The 15,626-nt window shown below is 46.2% G+C and overlaps 1 protein-coding gene across 1 annotated transcript in view; it reads left to right on the forward strand.

The window, feature by feature from the left end:
* XYLT1 (xylosyltransferase 1) overlaps positions 1–15,626 on the forward strand; it is a 296,727-nt gene that overhangs the window by 152,104 nt on the left and 128,997 nt on the right. Inside the window, exon 3 of the mRNA XM_081132516.1 lies at positions 11,796–12,303. Within this exon, the coding sequence (XP_080988642.1) occupies positions 11,796–12,303 (508 nt within the window). The remainder of the gene's footprint in view (positions 1–11,795; positions 12,304–15,626) is intronic.

Below are 15,626 nucleotides of genomic sequence, written 5' to 3' on the forward strand. Positions count from 1 at the left end.
TGTCCAGGGTGTCACCCTGGGCTGTGATTGCTGCTCCTCCTTGCTCAGCACAGTTTGAGAAATGGACATCGATGCATTCTATCTGAAGAGGGTGACCAGAACTTTCCTTTGGGACAATACACGCAAAAGTTGGTTGTGATGAGGTTTTGCATGTCCAGGGTCTAGTGAACTGTGCAGCCAAGGACAGCATCCCATCCCACCCCACAAACAACAGCAAACCCCAGTCCAGGATGCAGAATTGATTTTTCAACACCTTGGGCATGGGTGTTGCTGTCACTTTAATCCCTACGGCCCTCCGATACAGATGGCTGATCTCCAAGTCATGCCAAGCTCACGTGTAAACGGAAAGTGCCAATGGGGTGCCTACAGTTTGTAGCGAGTAGGCCTGCAAAACAGCAGCCTCCTTCGGGAACCGGGCCAAGGAAAACTTGCTTGGAAGCCCCTGTCCCTGGTAGGGTGGGCCAAGGAAAACACATGCTCATAAAGGAGATTTAGGGGACACCAGCAGCATATTCATTTGTACCTCTGCATAGTAAAAATAATTTATTGGCAGCTGCTGGGAGACTCAGTTCTGAAGTCATATAGAAGGCAATATTAGCTGCCTTTCCCTTTCTCTCTCTCCCCACCCCAAGTGGCTGTGGCTTTCAGCTGATATAAATTAATTGAGCTTGTGCGTGTGTGTATATGCATATATATTTATTTATTTACCGGTGTCTTTCCTTATTTATATTGCCGCTGACTCCCTGGGCATTTACATTTCTTTAGAGACTCTGCAGTAATGAGCTTACAAGTGTGTCATTCATTACCCACTTGTGGCAGGGTGTGTGTGTTGGGCGGAGGGGCACCAAGCAGATGCAAAGGATGAGTTCGAAAGCTGGATGTCGTTCATCCACAGGAGGCCCATTTTTCTGCTTAAGTGTCCCTTTCCCGGAGGACCTGGATGAGAGAGTGTTAAGAAGGTGACAGCCAGAACAAGGAGGGCTTCTAGGGAATTGAGGCAAGACAAGCAAAGAAGGTGTATAGGAAAATAAAACCACAGCAAAGCGCATGTTGGGGTTGGGGGGTACAGAGCTGGGGTTAGTCTCGAGTGACAGAGGCAGTGAGGCAAGAGGACTTTACACCAAGGACCTATTATTTAAGGAACTTTCTGCCTCCTGACCTGCTCCTCCAAAGACTTCAGCCACACTCAGTGATCACTTTTCTTCCAAGGTCTCGTGTGGAGGTGGTGCCACTCCCTAGGGGTCATTTTGGAAACACATGGGGCATTCCGCAAAGGCTAGTTGTTGTTTTTTAAATTTATTTTTCAATTATAGTTGACATACAATATTATGTTAATTTCAGGTACACAACATAGTGATTAGACATTTATATCCCTTACGAAATGATCACCCTGATAGGTCTAGTACCCATCTGGCACCAAACATAGTTATTACAATATTATTGACTGTATTCCCTGTGCTGTACTTTATGTCCCTGTGACTATTTTTATAACTAGCAATTTGTACTTCTTAATTACTTGCAACTTTTTCATCCATTCTCCCAACCTCTCTCCCATCTGGTGACTATGAGTTTGTTCTCTGTATCCGTGAGTGTGTTTCTGTTTTGTTTGTTTATCTTGTTGTTTAAATTCCACATGTAAGTGAAGTCGTATGGTATTTGTCTTTCTCTGTCTGACTTTTTTCACTGAGCACAATACACTCTAGGTCTATCCACGTTTTCGCAAATGGTGAGATCTCATTCTTTTTCGTGGCTGAGCAGTATTCCATTGTATACATGTCACTACATCTTGTTTATTCAGCTTTCTATCAGTGGGCACTTAGGTTGCTTCCATATCTTGGCTATTGTAAATAATGCTGCAGTGAACATAGGGGTGCACATATCTTTTTGAATTAGTATTTTGGATTTCTTCAGGAGAATACCCAGAAGTGGAATTGCTGGGTCATAAGGTAGTTCGTTTTAATTTTTTGAGGAACCTCCATACTAGTTTCCATAGTGGCTGCACCAACTTATAATCCAGCCAATAGTGCATGAGGGTTCCCTTTTCTCCACATTCTCGCCAACACTTGTTATTTGCTAATTTATTGATAATAGCGCAAAGGCTAGTTACTAACAGCCATGAGAGTAGTGCGTAGGTTTTATAACTATGCTGTGTGATGTTGGACATGTTTCTTAACCTCTCTGTGCCTCCATAGTTTCACCTGTAAAATGTGGATACTAACACTACCTACCCAATAGAGTTGTTTTAGGATTTCCCCCCCAACTTTATTGAGGTATAATTGACAAATAAAATTGCAAGACATTTAAAGTGTACAATATGAAGGTTTGATATACATAAAAATTGTGAAAGGATTACCCTCATTGATTAACACATTATTCTGGGATTCTTAAAAAATGATCTGTGTCAGGTCTTTGGCAAGTTCTAGAATAAATTTTCAATAATTATTAGCTACCATAGTTGTTATTACCAAGTGTGAGTTTTGCTCGTCTCTCCTACCCTTCATTTCTTTGTCTGCCTCATGACACACACTCTTTCTTCTCACAATTGGGCAGGAAAACTGCCTTCTCTGGGGAAGCCTCCTCCACTCTCCCTAGACCCCCGCCCAGCTCCAGTTCTTGATGAAACCATGGCACACACCCCCCTACACACCCCGCTTTCTGCTTCCGGCCCTGCATTGAAGTGAATCATGTGCATGTAGCCCACTCCCCTCTCCTGCGTCTGGGCTCCACCAGCAGCAGGAAGCTGGTCTGAAGTCACCTTCCCATCATCTTCCTCTGCTGCCTGGCACTTTTGTCTATCCTGAAAGGAAATCCATACTTATCACCTACTTCCACTCACAACTCTGAAACAGGTCAGTATACTGCCCTAATAACAATATAAAGAATATAAGAAAGTAATTTATAATAAAAATAATGCATATTGCGCTTTGTAAATGATCAGGCACAACACTAGATTAGCACTTCTCAGACTTTAACGTGCAAATGAATTGCCTGGGGGTCTTGTTAAAATACAGATTCTGACTCAGTTGGCCCAAGGAGGGGCCCAAGACCCCGCATTTCTAACAAACTTCTGGGGGATGTTGATGCTGCTGCAGATGGACCACACTTTGAGTAGCGAGGGCTGGAAGACCCATGAAGAGGTCAGGTATGTTAAAGCACAGGGATTTCAGTAGTTACAGCTGCAGGTGGATAACAGGTGGGAGTATTGGTGAACTTATAGCTACAGCTTGTGTGGACATTGATGATGTCATTTTTTTGAAATCAGAGTAAAACTCTGAATGATGTAAAATCTCCCCTTGCAGTAAATGATAATGACTTTCCTAGAAAATTCAGCTACATTGAAATCATTTGCAAGTACTCTGTTATATGTAAATTTAAGTTCCTGGCCCCAATAATTAAATATGAGCTGTTCTCCCACAGGCCCTCAGATGTCCTACAGGATGCTGAACAGTTTGTCAGTGCTCAGCAATGCATGTTCCCCGGCACTGCTAGGGATCTGGTGTTCCCATCCACTAACTGTCAGGAGCACCCCCCAGTTATTGTGCCAACCAGAAATGCCACTATGTGTTTTCAGGACAACCCATGCCCTCACTTCCATCAAAGCCTCTGGAATAAAAGGATTTGTTAAGGGTTCTGAGATCTTTGAAGCAAGGCTCAGAAGACAGTTACCTGGAGGTCCCAGGGCCTTGGTTTCAAGCAGTTGGTCACCCAGGTTCCCAGAGTGTAAGCAGATAAGGGAACATGGGCCAGACTGGAAGGGAGCTGTGATATTCTGTAGAGGAGATGCCCCTTTTTGATACCACTGGGCCAGCGCTTAGCCCAGATGATTGTCACATATAAGAACCTGGCCCAGTGTTGTCAGCTCTCTTGATGTTTCAGGAGAGGGCAGAAATCCTGACTTTTTAGATGAATTCTCCAGGTATTAAAATTTTGCCTGGGGTTAAAAAACAAAACACTCTACAGAGGAAACCAAACATCTATGCACTTGATGGGACCATTGGGTCCCCAGTGTCACCTCTGGTTTAAATTAAGGGCTGTGCTACCCACTTAGGGGCCACCCACTGCCTGAATGAATGCTCCTCCCCTCCTTTGGGTCAGCCCTTTTAACCCTTCTTCCATTTTCCCAGGTTGCCTCCAGCCCCCTGCCTCTCTCCCTTCCAGAGCACCCTTCTTGGGTTAACTTGGCCCTTCTCTGGTCATCTCTTTTCTTCCCAGCTCAGCTCACCTGTTCTGACCACTTTGGCTGGTCACTAGGGCCTGTTGTTTTGAATGGGAACAGGGTTTGAACAGCTGAGCCTAGCAGCATTGGGCTCTGGAGCACTTGCCCCTAGAACCGTGGTTCTCAACCGGGGTGATTTTTGCCATCGAGGGGACATTGGTTAACATCTAGAGACATTTTTGGTTGTCATAGGGCTGTTACATCTAGTAGGTAGAGGTTACAGATGCTGCTAAACACCCCACAATGCACAGGAATGCCCCACAATAAAATGTTAGCCAATCAAAATGTCAATAGTGTCGTAATTGAGATACCTCCTTAGAAGTATCCGAAAGGCTTTATTACTGAAGTAAGACTGGGCTGTTCATTGTGACTGTCGCTGTCACGTCCACCCAGTGAGGCTGGAAGGAGCACGCGGTCAAGGCCTGTGTGGGGCTCTGAGCACATTCCCCTGGACTTCTGCACTTAGGCCTCAAGGACGCAGCTTTTGGGGTTGAGATCCAGGCCTTGGGGTCTTGGGCAATGTCAGAGATAAACAAAGCTATAAGGACAGGTTTTAATGAATGAAATACTATTGCAATAGGGAAAAGAGTCCAGCATGAACCGAACTCCATTGAGATTTGTGCAGAGGTGACCAGGTGTTTTGAATGGAGCATGAGCGACTAGGGAGGGGTTGAGTGGGGACCCCATAGAGTCAAGGAAGGGGAAAATAACAAAAAAACAGGAAGATGGGGTTGGTGCCCGTGAAACCTATCTATGTTTGCTAACTGGCACTTGTGTAGGTTAGGCACTTCCCCTCCCACAGAGGCTGGGACACAGGGCCCTATCTAGGGTTTGGCCCAAACAAACTAACTTTTTTTGACAGCCTTGCGTTTTCTCAGGCAGGTGAAGGGGGCCTGGAGTGACCCTAGAGAGGTGACATTGAGCCATCAGAAACTATGCTAGTGTTCGCTGGTCTGTAGAGGCCAAGGTTGAGGCCTGGTTGAGAAGGGGCTCAGAGGGGCTAGAGTTTGGTCAAGGGGCACATCTTTGTCAGATGGTTACTCTCCGTCCCTGAGGATGGTTCAGGACTTCAAGGTTCTGGGTTCCTGGGGCCTCTCTCTCTATAAAAGTATCTATTAGCACCCCATTTCCACTTGACCTACATTCTATCCCGTGTGTATTTATTGTATATGTGAGTAAAACAGAAATCCACAAGCTTGCCCTGGTCAGTGTGGCTCAGTTGGTTGAATGTCGTACCTTGCCCCAAAAGGTCTCTGGTTCCATTCCCAGCCAGGGCACAGGCCCAAGCTGTGGGTTCGGTCCCCGGTCAGGGTGTGTACGGGAGGCAACTGATAGATGTTTCTCTTACACATCAATATTTCTCTCTCTCCCCGCCTCCCTTCTCTCGCTCTAAAATCAATAAAAACTTATTTTTTTTAAAAATCCACAGGCTTGGCATATAATGAAGTGAAACACTCAACCTGAAAAGGTCCTCAACTTATTATTTATTTCATTAGTAACTAGATATTTAGGATAACAAGCACATATTATGTCAGCAGTTCTCAAACTTGTTGGTCTCAGGGCCCCCTTACACTTTCAGACATTATTGTGGACCCCCAAGGAGCTTTTGTTTATCTAGGTTATATCTATCAATTATTTCTATTTATTGCAATTTAAACCAAGGCATTCTTAAAACTTTTACTAATTGACTTAAAATAACAATAATAACTCATAGGTCTATCTAAGCAGAGATTTTATGAAAAATACAAGTGTTTTTTATAACAAAAACAAATATAGTTAAAAGAGAGGCATTGTTCTCCATTTTTGTAAATCTTTGTAATATCTGCCTTAAATGAAGACAGCTTCTTCCTTCAATGTGTTGTGATTTCACACGTCATGTAGTCTCTGGAAAACTCTCCCGTAGGCTTGTCAGAGGATGAAGGAAAAAGGGAAAGAACAGCTTCGTATTATGATGAAAATAGTTTGACCTTAAGTCTCCAGAAGGGGTCTTGGGGCCCCCCCGGAGTCCCTAGACCACACTTTGACCACATATTGCATCATCATGGCAAGCATTCTGTTTTAATGAGCTACAGCTAACGTTAGGGTGTGAGGCCTTACACTAAGTGCATTACCTGTATTAACTCTTTCAACTCTCGTAGAAGCCCTGTCATGTAGTTACGAGTTATTATGCCTGCCTTACAGAGACGTAAACGGAAGCTCACTTTCGGGTACTGTACCCAGGACCACGCCATTGACAAAGTGGCAGAGGTCGGATTTGAACTCACCGCACCTCACCACCCTGCCTTTCCCAGAGATTAGGTCTGCTCATCAGTGACCAGGCACCAGCTGGTAACGTCGGTTGAGTGCTGAGTCTTACCAAGCATCACGCTAAATGTTCTTTTGTCAGATAGAATGAAATACAAGTGTGCTGCGTTATTTCATCTGTCTCACCTTTGCAGAGTAGGTTTTCTTACCCCCTTTTTTGGTAAATGAGTCTCTAGGAAGTACACTTCTGTCCCTGGATCTCAGGGTTAAGGGGCAGAGGCTGGCTTCCCAGCCAGCTCAATCCATCCAGCTTCCTCCCTCCTCACCCCATGCAGTGCTTCGTGTTAACATAAATAAATTTGCTAAATTGCACCGGGCTTATTATTTAGAGTTTGGTTAAAGCGGGGCCTGTTCGTGCCCAGTGTGGCCCATGGGTTTCTAAGTGCCGGCCAGCCCAGCCACGTTTTGTGCATGCGAATGAGCCGGGCGAGGGGCCTCCGTTCGGCCTATTTGCATTGGCAGCCTGGGTAATTGCATGTCCTAATTGGGTGCAGCCATGCACACTGTGCCTCCACCATTCGTCAACCCTGGCACAGGTTTTTTTGGAAACAGGTGCGGGTTTCTCCCCCAGTGTCCTTCCCAAATGGCCTTGGTCACCTTGGTGATTGGAATGAAGCCTTGGACACTGAGTTCAACAGCAAACAGCCACTCAGCTGGCTGTGTGCCCCATGGCACAAAAGGACGCCATAAATTGGTCGTGATGAGCGAGCAGTGGGACAGGTGCCCCGACATCTGAACAGCTCAACTATCCAGGGTTTCCTTTTGGTGCCATTCGTATTCCTAATAGCAACTAAGAGACATCATAGTGTTGGCAGGCATGGCCTCGGGACCCAGCGGCCTGGGTTCAAATCCTGACTCGTCCACTTTCTAGATCTGGATTTAGACATTTAGCTGTCCTGAACCTTAGTGCTCCCATCTGAAAACTGGGGAGAGTAATACAGCATCTCCTTCACAGGGTCATCATAAGGATTCAGTGAATTAGTACATGCAGAGAGCTTGGAACAGAGCTTGGACACTGAAGTGCTCTAAGTGTGCTTTCTAACAGATGTGCGTTTCGTAAGCACCTCCTGTGTGTCAAGGACTGTGTTCTGTGCTTTATAGATTCTCCTAGTCCTTGGGAGGAGGTCCTAGCCTCCTGGGTGATGGATGAAGAAATTGAGGCTCAGAGAGATGAAACGATCTGTCCCTGATTCAAGATAATGACCAAAGGATGAAGCAGGGAGGAGACCTGATGCCCTTCGAGTATCCATCTGTTCCTCGGTGCCTGGTCTCTTAAGTCCGTCTAACTATCTCCCAGTGAGCTGAAATAGCAGAACTTTGTTGGTCAATCATATTGATTCATGACTAATTCAGAGAATGTCTAGTAACACACACTCAGGTACGCAGATCTTCTGCCTCCCTGTCCAGTGTTCTTTCTACACAAGACTCAGAATAAAGGTTTGTCAATGAACAGATAGTTTAAAAACACAGTGACTCGCCTCCACCCTCCAAAACAGGACCAAGGGGTCGGATTCAATTGATTGAGTAGGGATCCATCCTGAAGCCTGAATGTTAGAGAACCACAGAAAGACAGAAACACACCCAGGTGTCCCTCGAACAGCAGCCTGGGTCACGTAACCTGCCTCTCAGAGCCATGTTGTGTTTAGCATATTTCTACCTGATTGAAATTGGATCTAAACATGCCCAAGGTTGAATGGGAATGGAGGACATCATTGCATTTAATTATTTCTTGGGAATAAAAATGGATTCGAGCAGCAGCTCAGTGCTAAGGCAACAGCAGAGCAATTAGGGTCCTGACGCCTCTCACGCAAACATTTGAATGTGCAATCATTGTAATAAGTACATTAAAATAAAATAAGTCAAAGGGTTGCATTTGCATAAACAACCCAAGGTGAGCGTGTGGGATCAGTTAAGCATAAAGGAGACACAGCTAGTTGATCATAATGAGGGAGTAATAACCAGCCTGTCCTTCAGACGGCGACCCTCAGGGGTGAGACGGTTGAGGCCCAGTGTTAATTCGTAGCGAACCTGATCTGGGTTCACTGTTCCTTCTTCTTTCTCCTTGGGTGGTGGGGACATCTGGGGGTTTTACATACATTCACCCTCACCCAAATACCCGTGAGGTCAGGACTATTATCTCTGTTTTCCACATGAAGAAACTGAGGCATGGAGAGCTTGAGTCACTTCATTTCTTTTCCTTTTTTAAAAAAAGATTTTTAATTGATTTTGAGAGAGAGAGGAAGAGAGGGGGAGGGAGAGAAACATCTATTTGAGAGCAAAACATCTATCAGCTGCTTCCTGCATGCCCCCTACTGGGGATCGAGCCCAGAACCCAGGCATGTGCCCTGACCTGGAATTGAACCGCAGCTCTTTGGCCAGGACCTGAGTCACTTCATTTCTAGCAGTGTGGCCTTGGCCCCCTTGTATAAGCCCCCTGGTGCCTTCATTTTCTCCCCCTCCTGCTTAGTCCTTTTGGAGAGGGTTGGGGACACAAGGCTTGTGAAGAGCCAAAGTATGAAGGTACATGGATGCTGGGGATGCGATGATAATCCTGCACATTTTGCCTAGAAGCCTCTCAAGGTTGGTTTTTGTAGGGAAGGGAACCTGGGTTTGGATTGCTGGATCTCAGATGTCCAGGGGAAGGAGAGGAAAGCTGAGACCTGTCTGCCTCTGGCAGGCAGGTGGAGAGTTAGGGGGAAGGTGAGGTGATATCTCACGTTCATAGAGGGGTGGATGGATAAAGAAAAAGGTTGGTGTATCATACAATGGGATATTATTCAGCCTTTAAAAAAGGGAAATCCTGCCATTTACGACAACATGGAGGAACCCTGAGGACATTATGCTGAGTGACATACAGTCCTAGAAGGACACATACTGTATGATCCCACTTAGGTGAGGAATCTGAAATAATCGAATTCATAGAAGTAGAAAGTAGAGCAGTGGTTTCCAGGGGCTCAGGGCAGGGAAATGGGGAGATGCTGGTCATGATGTCTTAATTATACAAGGTGAGAAGTTCTGGAGGTCTTCTGTATGATTGTGCCTACAGGTAGCAATACTGTGCTGTGCACTTAAACGTGTTCAAGGTAAATGTGTTAAGTGTTCCTCCCACAATAAAATAGAATTTAAAACAGGAAGAGGGGGAAGGGGAGGGAGAAATATGCTCCTATAGAAAACAGCACTGACTCAGGGTGACAGGAGGTGTTAGGCCTCTGGATGAAGCCTGATTCTCCCTGACTGCCTCTCTGACTTTTCTGGAAGCTGTCTAATGTCTGTGAGCTCTTCATTCCAGAGATAAAATATTCCTCTTCCTTTACACTCGAACCTTTTGATTTCCTGCAGCAGCCGAGTGGCATCTGGGGCCGGGTGGAAGGCCACAGGGCCACACTGAGCCGATCACCCCATTGTGGGGGCCTCTTAGAGTAGATGATGTGTAGAAATCAAGTCGTGTTAGAACCAATGGTGACGCCTGGTCCTGATATCAGAAATTAACCAGAGGAATCGGCTGTTCTCAGATGGTCAGATGAGCTTCATCCATGGCAGTGTTTCCTGTGTCTGATTTTGCTGAGGTTCTGCCAGAACATGCTGGTACATGTGAGCTTTTGAAATCAGTGGTTTATGGAGGTTTTCTGCTCAGGGGGCCAAATTGCAATCCTCAGTTAATGAGGAGGGAGAACAGCCCAAGAATAATACTCAGGATGTGTCTGATGAGAGAGGGTGCAGATGGCTGTAAGGACAGGGGCTCTTCTGCTTAGTCTCTGCCGTCTCGTTAACTACTAAAAACCAGGCTCGAGGACAGAATGTAAATTCATGTTCTTGGACAGTGGGCATCATTGAACTGATTTTCTGATTGTTAGAGAGCAAAATTTAAAAAAAAAAAAGAGATTTTTGTACCAGAAGACAGCTGGAAGGAAGAAAGCAGATCAGGTTGGCTTCTGTATTAATCAGGATGAGATATATTGTGCTGCAGTAACAAAGATCCCCAAATCTCAGTGATGGAAAGTGACAGAGGTTTATTTAAAGGGCCAGAGAGAAATATTTTAGGCTTTGCAGGTCATACAGTCTCTATTGCAACTGCTCACTTGTGCTGTAGTAGATGAAAGCAGCCCTAGATAATACATAAATGAACAGGCATAGCCATGTTTCAATAAAAGTTTACTTATAAAAACAAACGACAGGTAGGAATTGGCCCACAGGCTAGTTTTGCGACCTGGTACAGGAGGAGCCACGTGGAGTGTCCACCTCCCTGGGCACCAGCACTGCTTCCACTGTTCTGTCCCCACCATTTCCTTCTTTGGGAGCCCTTCAGAGGCACATTTAGGACAACTAACCAAGAAGTCTTCCCTCAGAACTACTCAGGACCAGTGCTTATCTGTAGCGATGGGGTAGATTTATGGAACCAATTAGTGTTCTCTGTGGCTTCAGAGGTCCCCTCGAGGGCTGGCTTCAGGACAGTGGATACTCTTTCAGGAAAGGCCTTGGTAGTGGGCTCTCAGCAGAACAACATGTTTTAGAGATGATACAGGGAGGAGCTGAGTGTGGGGCACCCTCTTTCTGGAAACACCCAAGCCATGCATTGTCTCCCGAATGACTCCTGGACTTTCTCTTGACCCTCAGGTGACTTAATCAGTTTTGCCCCGGGTGCAGACATCAAGAGTGAAAACCCAAACACAAGAGTGTTCCAAGTTTGCCTCTCCCCTGGGATTCATTGTAGAGATCATTCTGCAAGGGGTGCGTTCCCTTCCAAACACCCAGGGATGTCTCTCCTTCGGAACTGGCTGGCTCCATCTGAGTTTTCTTATGGGCACAGATCTATGAACATATCTTAAAGGCACTGGGATGTATATAATATTCTACTGATATTTTCTCCCTTTATAACTTTATGATGGCATTGCCGGCCCTTAAATAAACCATCAGAACACTCTCTGCTGAAATTTAAACAGGGAGCTGGAACAAAATGTCCCTAATGCAGTGGCAGAGACAGTCGAGGAAACTTATTGAAAGGGAGGCATGGTTCATAACAAGCACTGAGGCTCTGTCATAGCACTTTAGTGCCTGCAAAAACCTTACTTTCTAGTTAGAACATCGCATGTTTTCAGATGGAGAAACTGAGGTCCAGAGAGAAAAGTCTTCTTGAAGTTAAGCTCGTAGCAAAGATGGGTCCTAAAACCAGGGCGCAGACTTCCAAACCTCTGTGCCCCATGCTCCAAGGGCCCACCTGCTTAGTGTGATCACCCAGTAAAGTTTCTCTTCTGTGTTTCTCTCCCATCTTCTCCAGGATGGCTACTTCTCTCACCGGCCCAAAGAGAAAGTGCGGACAGACAGCAACAACGAGAACTCGGTCCCCAAAGATTTTGAGAACGTGGACAACAGCAACTTCGCCCCCAGGACTCAGAAGCAGAAGCACCAGCCTGAGTTGGCGAAGAAGCCCCTGAGCAGACAGAAGGAGCTCCTGAAAAGGAAGCTGGAGCAGGAGAAGGCGAAGGGACATTCGTTCCCAGGCAAAGGCCCCAACGAGGTGCTGCCTCCCGGCGAGAGAGCCACAGTGAACAGTAGCCGTGGGAAGGATGCCCCCAGACAGCCCCACCCCAGGAAAAGCGGGGGTAGCTCCCCTGAGATCAAGTATGACCAGCCCCCCAAGTGCGACATTTCTGGCAAGGAGGCCATCTCCGCCCTGTCCCGCTCTAAATCCAAGCACTGCCGCCAGGAGATCGGGGAGACCTACTGCCGCCACAAGCTCGGGCTGCTGATGCCAGAGAAGGTGACTCGGTTCTGCCCGCTGGAAGGTAAGCTCCCGCCCCCGAGGCCGAGAGGGGTCTCTCCTCTGCAACTCTCCCTCCTTCCCTGTCCCCTTCTGCTCACATTCTCAGACCTGCGGAGAATGGCCACCGTGGTTTTCAAACCCCAAATCGGGACACAAGATCTGATTTGTTCGGTACTCCCTGAATCCTGAATTCTTGTATGAAAAAGTATTTCAGAATCAAACTGCCTTTTGCTGTAGCTTTAACCAGTTGCCTTATGGCACATGAAATACAGTGAAATCAGGGCTCATGGGGAAGCTGCAGAAGCAGAGGTGACTGTACTGATATAGTTTGTTTCCTGTCTCACCAGAATATTGGGATTAGAATTGACATGGATATTATTGTAATTGAATATAATTTGAAAGGTTACTAGTTGGTTTCATTGACTTTGGGGGCTCTGAAAAACAACCTTCCCAATTCCTCCATCTACTATTCCTCCCTCCCTCCCTCCCTCCCTCCCTCCCTCCCTCCCTCCCTCCCTCCCTCCCTCCCTCCCTTCCTTCCTCTCCCTCCCTGTCTCCCTCCCTCCATCCGTCCTTCCCTCCTTCTTTCCCTCCCTCCCTCTCCCTCTCCCTCTCTCCTGCCCTGAGCTGGATACTCTTCTGTGTGCTGGTGACCAGTGATAACTCAGATCTCTTGCTGTGAGAGATCAGAGCTGTCACAGAGGTGCTGCATCCTCCTGTGTTGAGACAGAAGGTCAGAGAATCAAGAAAGCCAATTGCAGAGCTGATCCAGGTGGCAGGGTGGGGAGGCAGAGGGGCTTTTGGTCCCCATGACATTGGTGGATTTAGAAGCCAAGCAAGGAAGACTTTGCCAAGTGGTCCCCCTCCTCTGAGCAGCTACTGTGTCCCTGCATCTCTCTTGATGCGGAAGGGAGGCGAGAAGGGCTCCCAAGGAACAGCAGACTAGAAGGACCTCTAGAAAAAGCTTAATGCCATTTGTTCACCGGACAGATGGGAATGCGAGGCCCAAAGAGGGAAGGAGACTTATCCAAAGTCACCCCATTAATCAGAGGCTGAACTTGAGCTAGAATTCAAGCCTCCTCATTTCAGACAGGAGCCTCTCTGTTTACTGCTGGTCACACAATAATGAAGGATTTGGATCAGGCAGGGAGCAGCCGTGGGTGCTAGGGGCATAGAGAGGCCTAGAAGGATACACGGCAAGCTCTCCATGTGGCCCCCATAGGTGGGGTGCAGTGAGGAAGACTCCAACGTTTCACTCAAGTTCATCTGTATTTTTTTAGTTTTTTTTAGTAGCAAATGTGTACCTATATAATACTTTCTTTGAAATAGAAGATTTTTGAAAAGTTAATTCTTCCTTGCATTTTAAAAAATATTTTAAAAATATTTTTTATTGATTTTAGAAAGGGAGGAAGGGAGAGGGAGAGAAATAGAAACATCAGTGAGAGGAAACATTGATTGGCCGCCTCCTGCAGGCCCCCCACCAGGGATAGTGCCTGAAACCCAGGCATGTGCCCTGACCGGGAATCGAACGAGTGACCTCTTGGTGCGTGGGGTGATGCCCAGTCCACTGAGCCACATAAGCCGGGCTCTTCCTTGCATTTTAACACCTTATCTAAATTGTCCAAGTGGTTCCCATCTTTATTCTTGCTGGGACTTGGCAGAGAGGGTGTAGGAATAAGTAAGTGGAGGGAGATGTTTCACAAGTCTTTTGTTAACCAGTGCCTGACTTGCCAAAAAGGTGATGGAAGCCTGAGTTGAATGCCCTTCCAAGAAAATAATACTGGGCACTCACCATATACCAAGAGTCGACACACTTTTTCTATAAAGGCCAGAGAGTAAATATTTAAGGCTTTGCGGGCCATGCAGTCTCTGTCACAACTACTTAACTCTACCCTTGTAGCACGAAAGCAGCACTAGACGGTACACACACAAATGCACTAGGTTATGTTCCAATAAAATTGAATTTATAAAACAGACAGTGGGCTGGGTTTGGCCCTCTGGGTGCAGACTGCTTACCTCTGCCAGATACCACTCCTATATACAGTAGTGTTCCCCGTTATCTGCGGTTTTGCTTTCTGAGGTTTCGGTTACCTACAGCCAACCACAGTCTGAAAATATTGGAGATAATGGAAAATTCCAGAAATAATTCATAAGTTTTGAATTGTGCACAGTTCTGAGTAGCATGGTGAAATCTCGCGCTGGCCCAATACGCACCGCCTGGGACGTAAATCGTCCCTCTGTCCAGCATCTCCGTGCTCTAAGTGCTCCTGCCTATCAGTCACTTAGTAGCTATCTCGGTTGTCAGATCTACTGTCTCAGTATCGCAGTACTTGTGTTCAGGTCAGCATTATTTTACTTAATAATACCACATTCACACAACCTTTATGACAGTACATTGTTATAACTATTTTATTTTATTATTGTTAGGCTCTTAGTGTACCTAATTCATAAAGTAAACTTTATCATAAGTATGTATATATAGAAAAGAGCATGGTATATATAGGATTCTGTACTCTCCGCGGTTTCAGGCATCTCCTGGGTGTCTTGGATAAGGGGGCGCTGCTGTATTAGTGTATCTGACACTGTTCGCAGCTTGCATTACAATGGATACTCATACCAGCCTATGAGGTAGGTCTGTTATCAACCAGTTTTGTTGATGAGGAAACTGAGGCTTAAAGAGGTTTAATACTTGGCTAGAGGAACACAGCTAGGAAATGGCAGAGCTGGGATTAAAACTCAGGGTTTAGAGCCCATGTCCTTGTCCAGAGCCTCTCCCTCTTCCTGAGGCTAAAGGTTTCACTTTAGCTCAGATTGTCAAATTCCAGGGACGTCCTGCAGCCTGTAGGCTGTATCTCTCTGTCCTTACTGTAGTTGCAAGGAGAAGAGAGGGTGTTAATGGGAAACGAGAGGGGGGTGTTGCCAGTGGAGGCCAAGGGTTCCCCCACTTCTCCGGGTCATATTGAGTCACCTCTAGTGTGGTTTTTCAGTGTGAATTTGCCGGGGGTTTTCCTGTGGCCTTTGCTGCATCAGCCAAGGTGGCACAGCCTCCTGGGACTGTTAATAAGATTGGCATTTAAGAGCCATTGCACACACAGCCCCGGCAATGCTTTAATTTGCTGCACCACAGCCTCTCCTTTTGCAATAAATTTACTGTGAATAGACTAATTGCAAAATAACCCTAATTGGATAGTTATCAATGAACAAGTTCCCGTGGAACAAAACGGCTTACAATTAATAGCATTTAAGCCATAAACTATTCTTCTGCAGAAAGCTAAGATGTAATTACACCCCATACGGAGATTGTGTTCCCTTTCTGGAAACTATGACACCCAGATTTCCCTCTGC

The sequence above is a fragment of the Miniopterus schreibersii genome (genome assembly GCF_964146895.1).
Source record: "Miniopterus schreibersii genome assembly, chromosome: 3".
Taxonomy (NCBI): domain Eukaryota; kingdom Metazoa; phylum Chordata; class Mammalia; order Chiroptera; family Miniopteridae; genus Miniopterus; species Miniopterus schreibersii.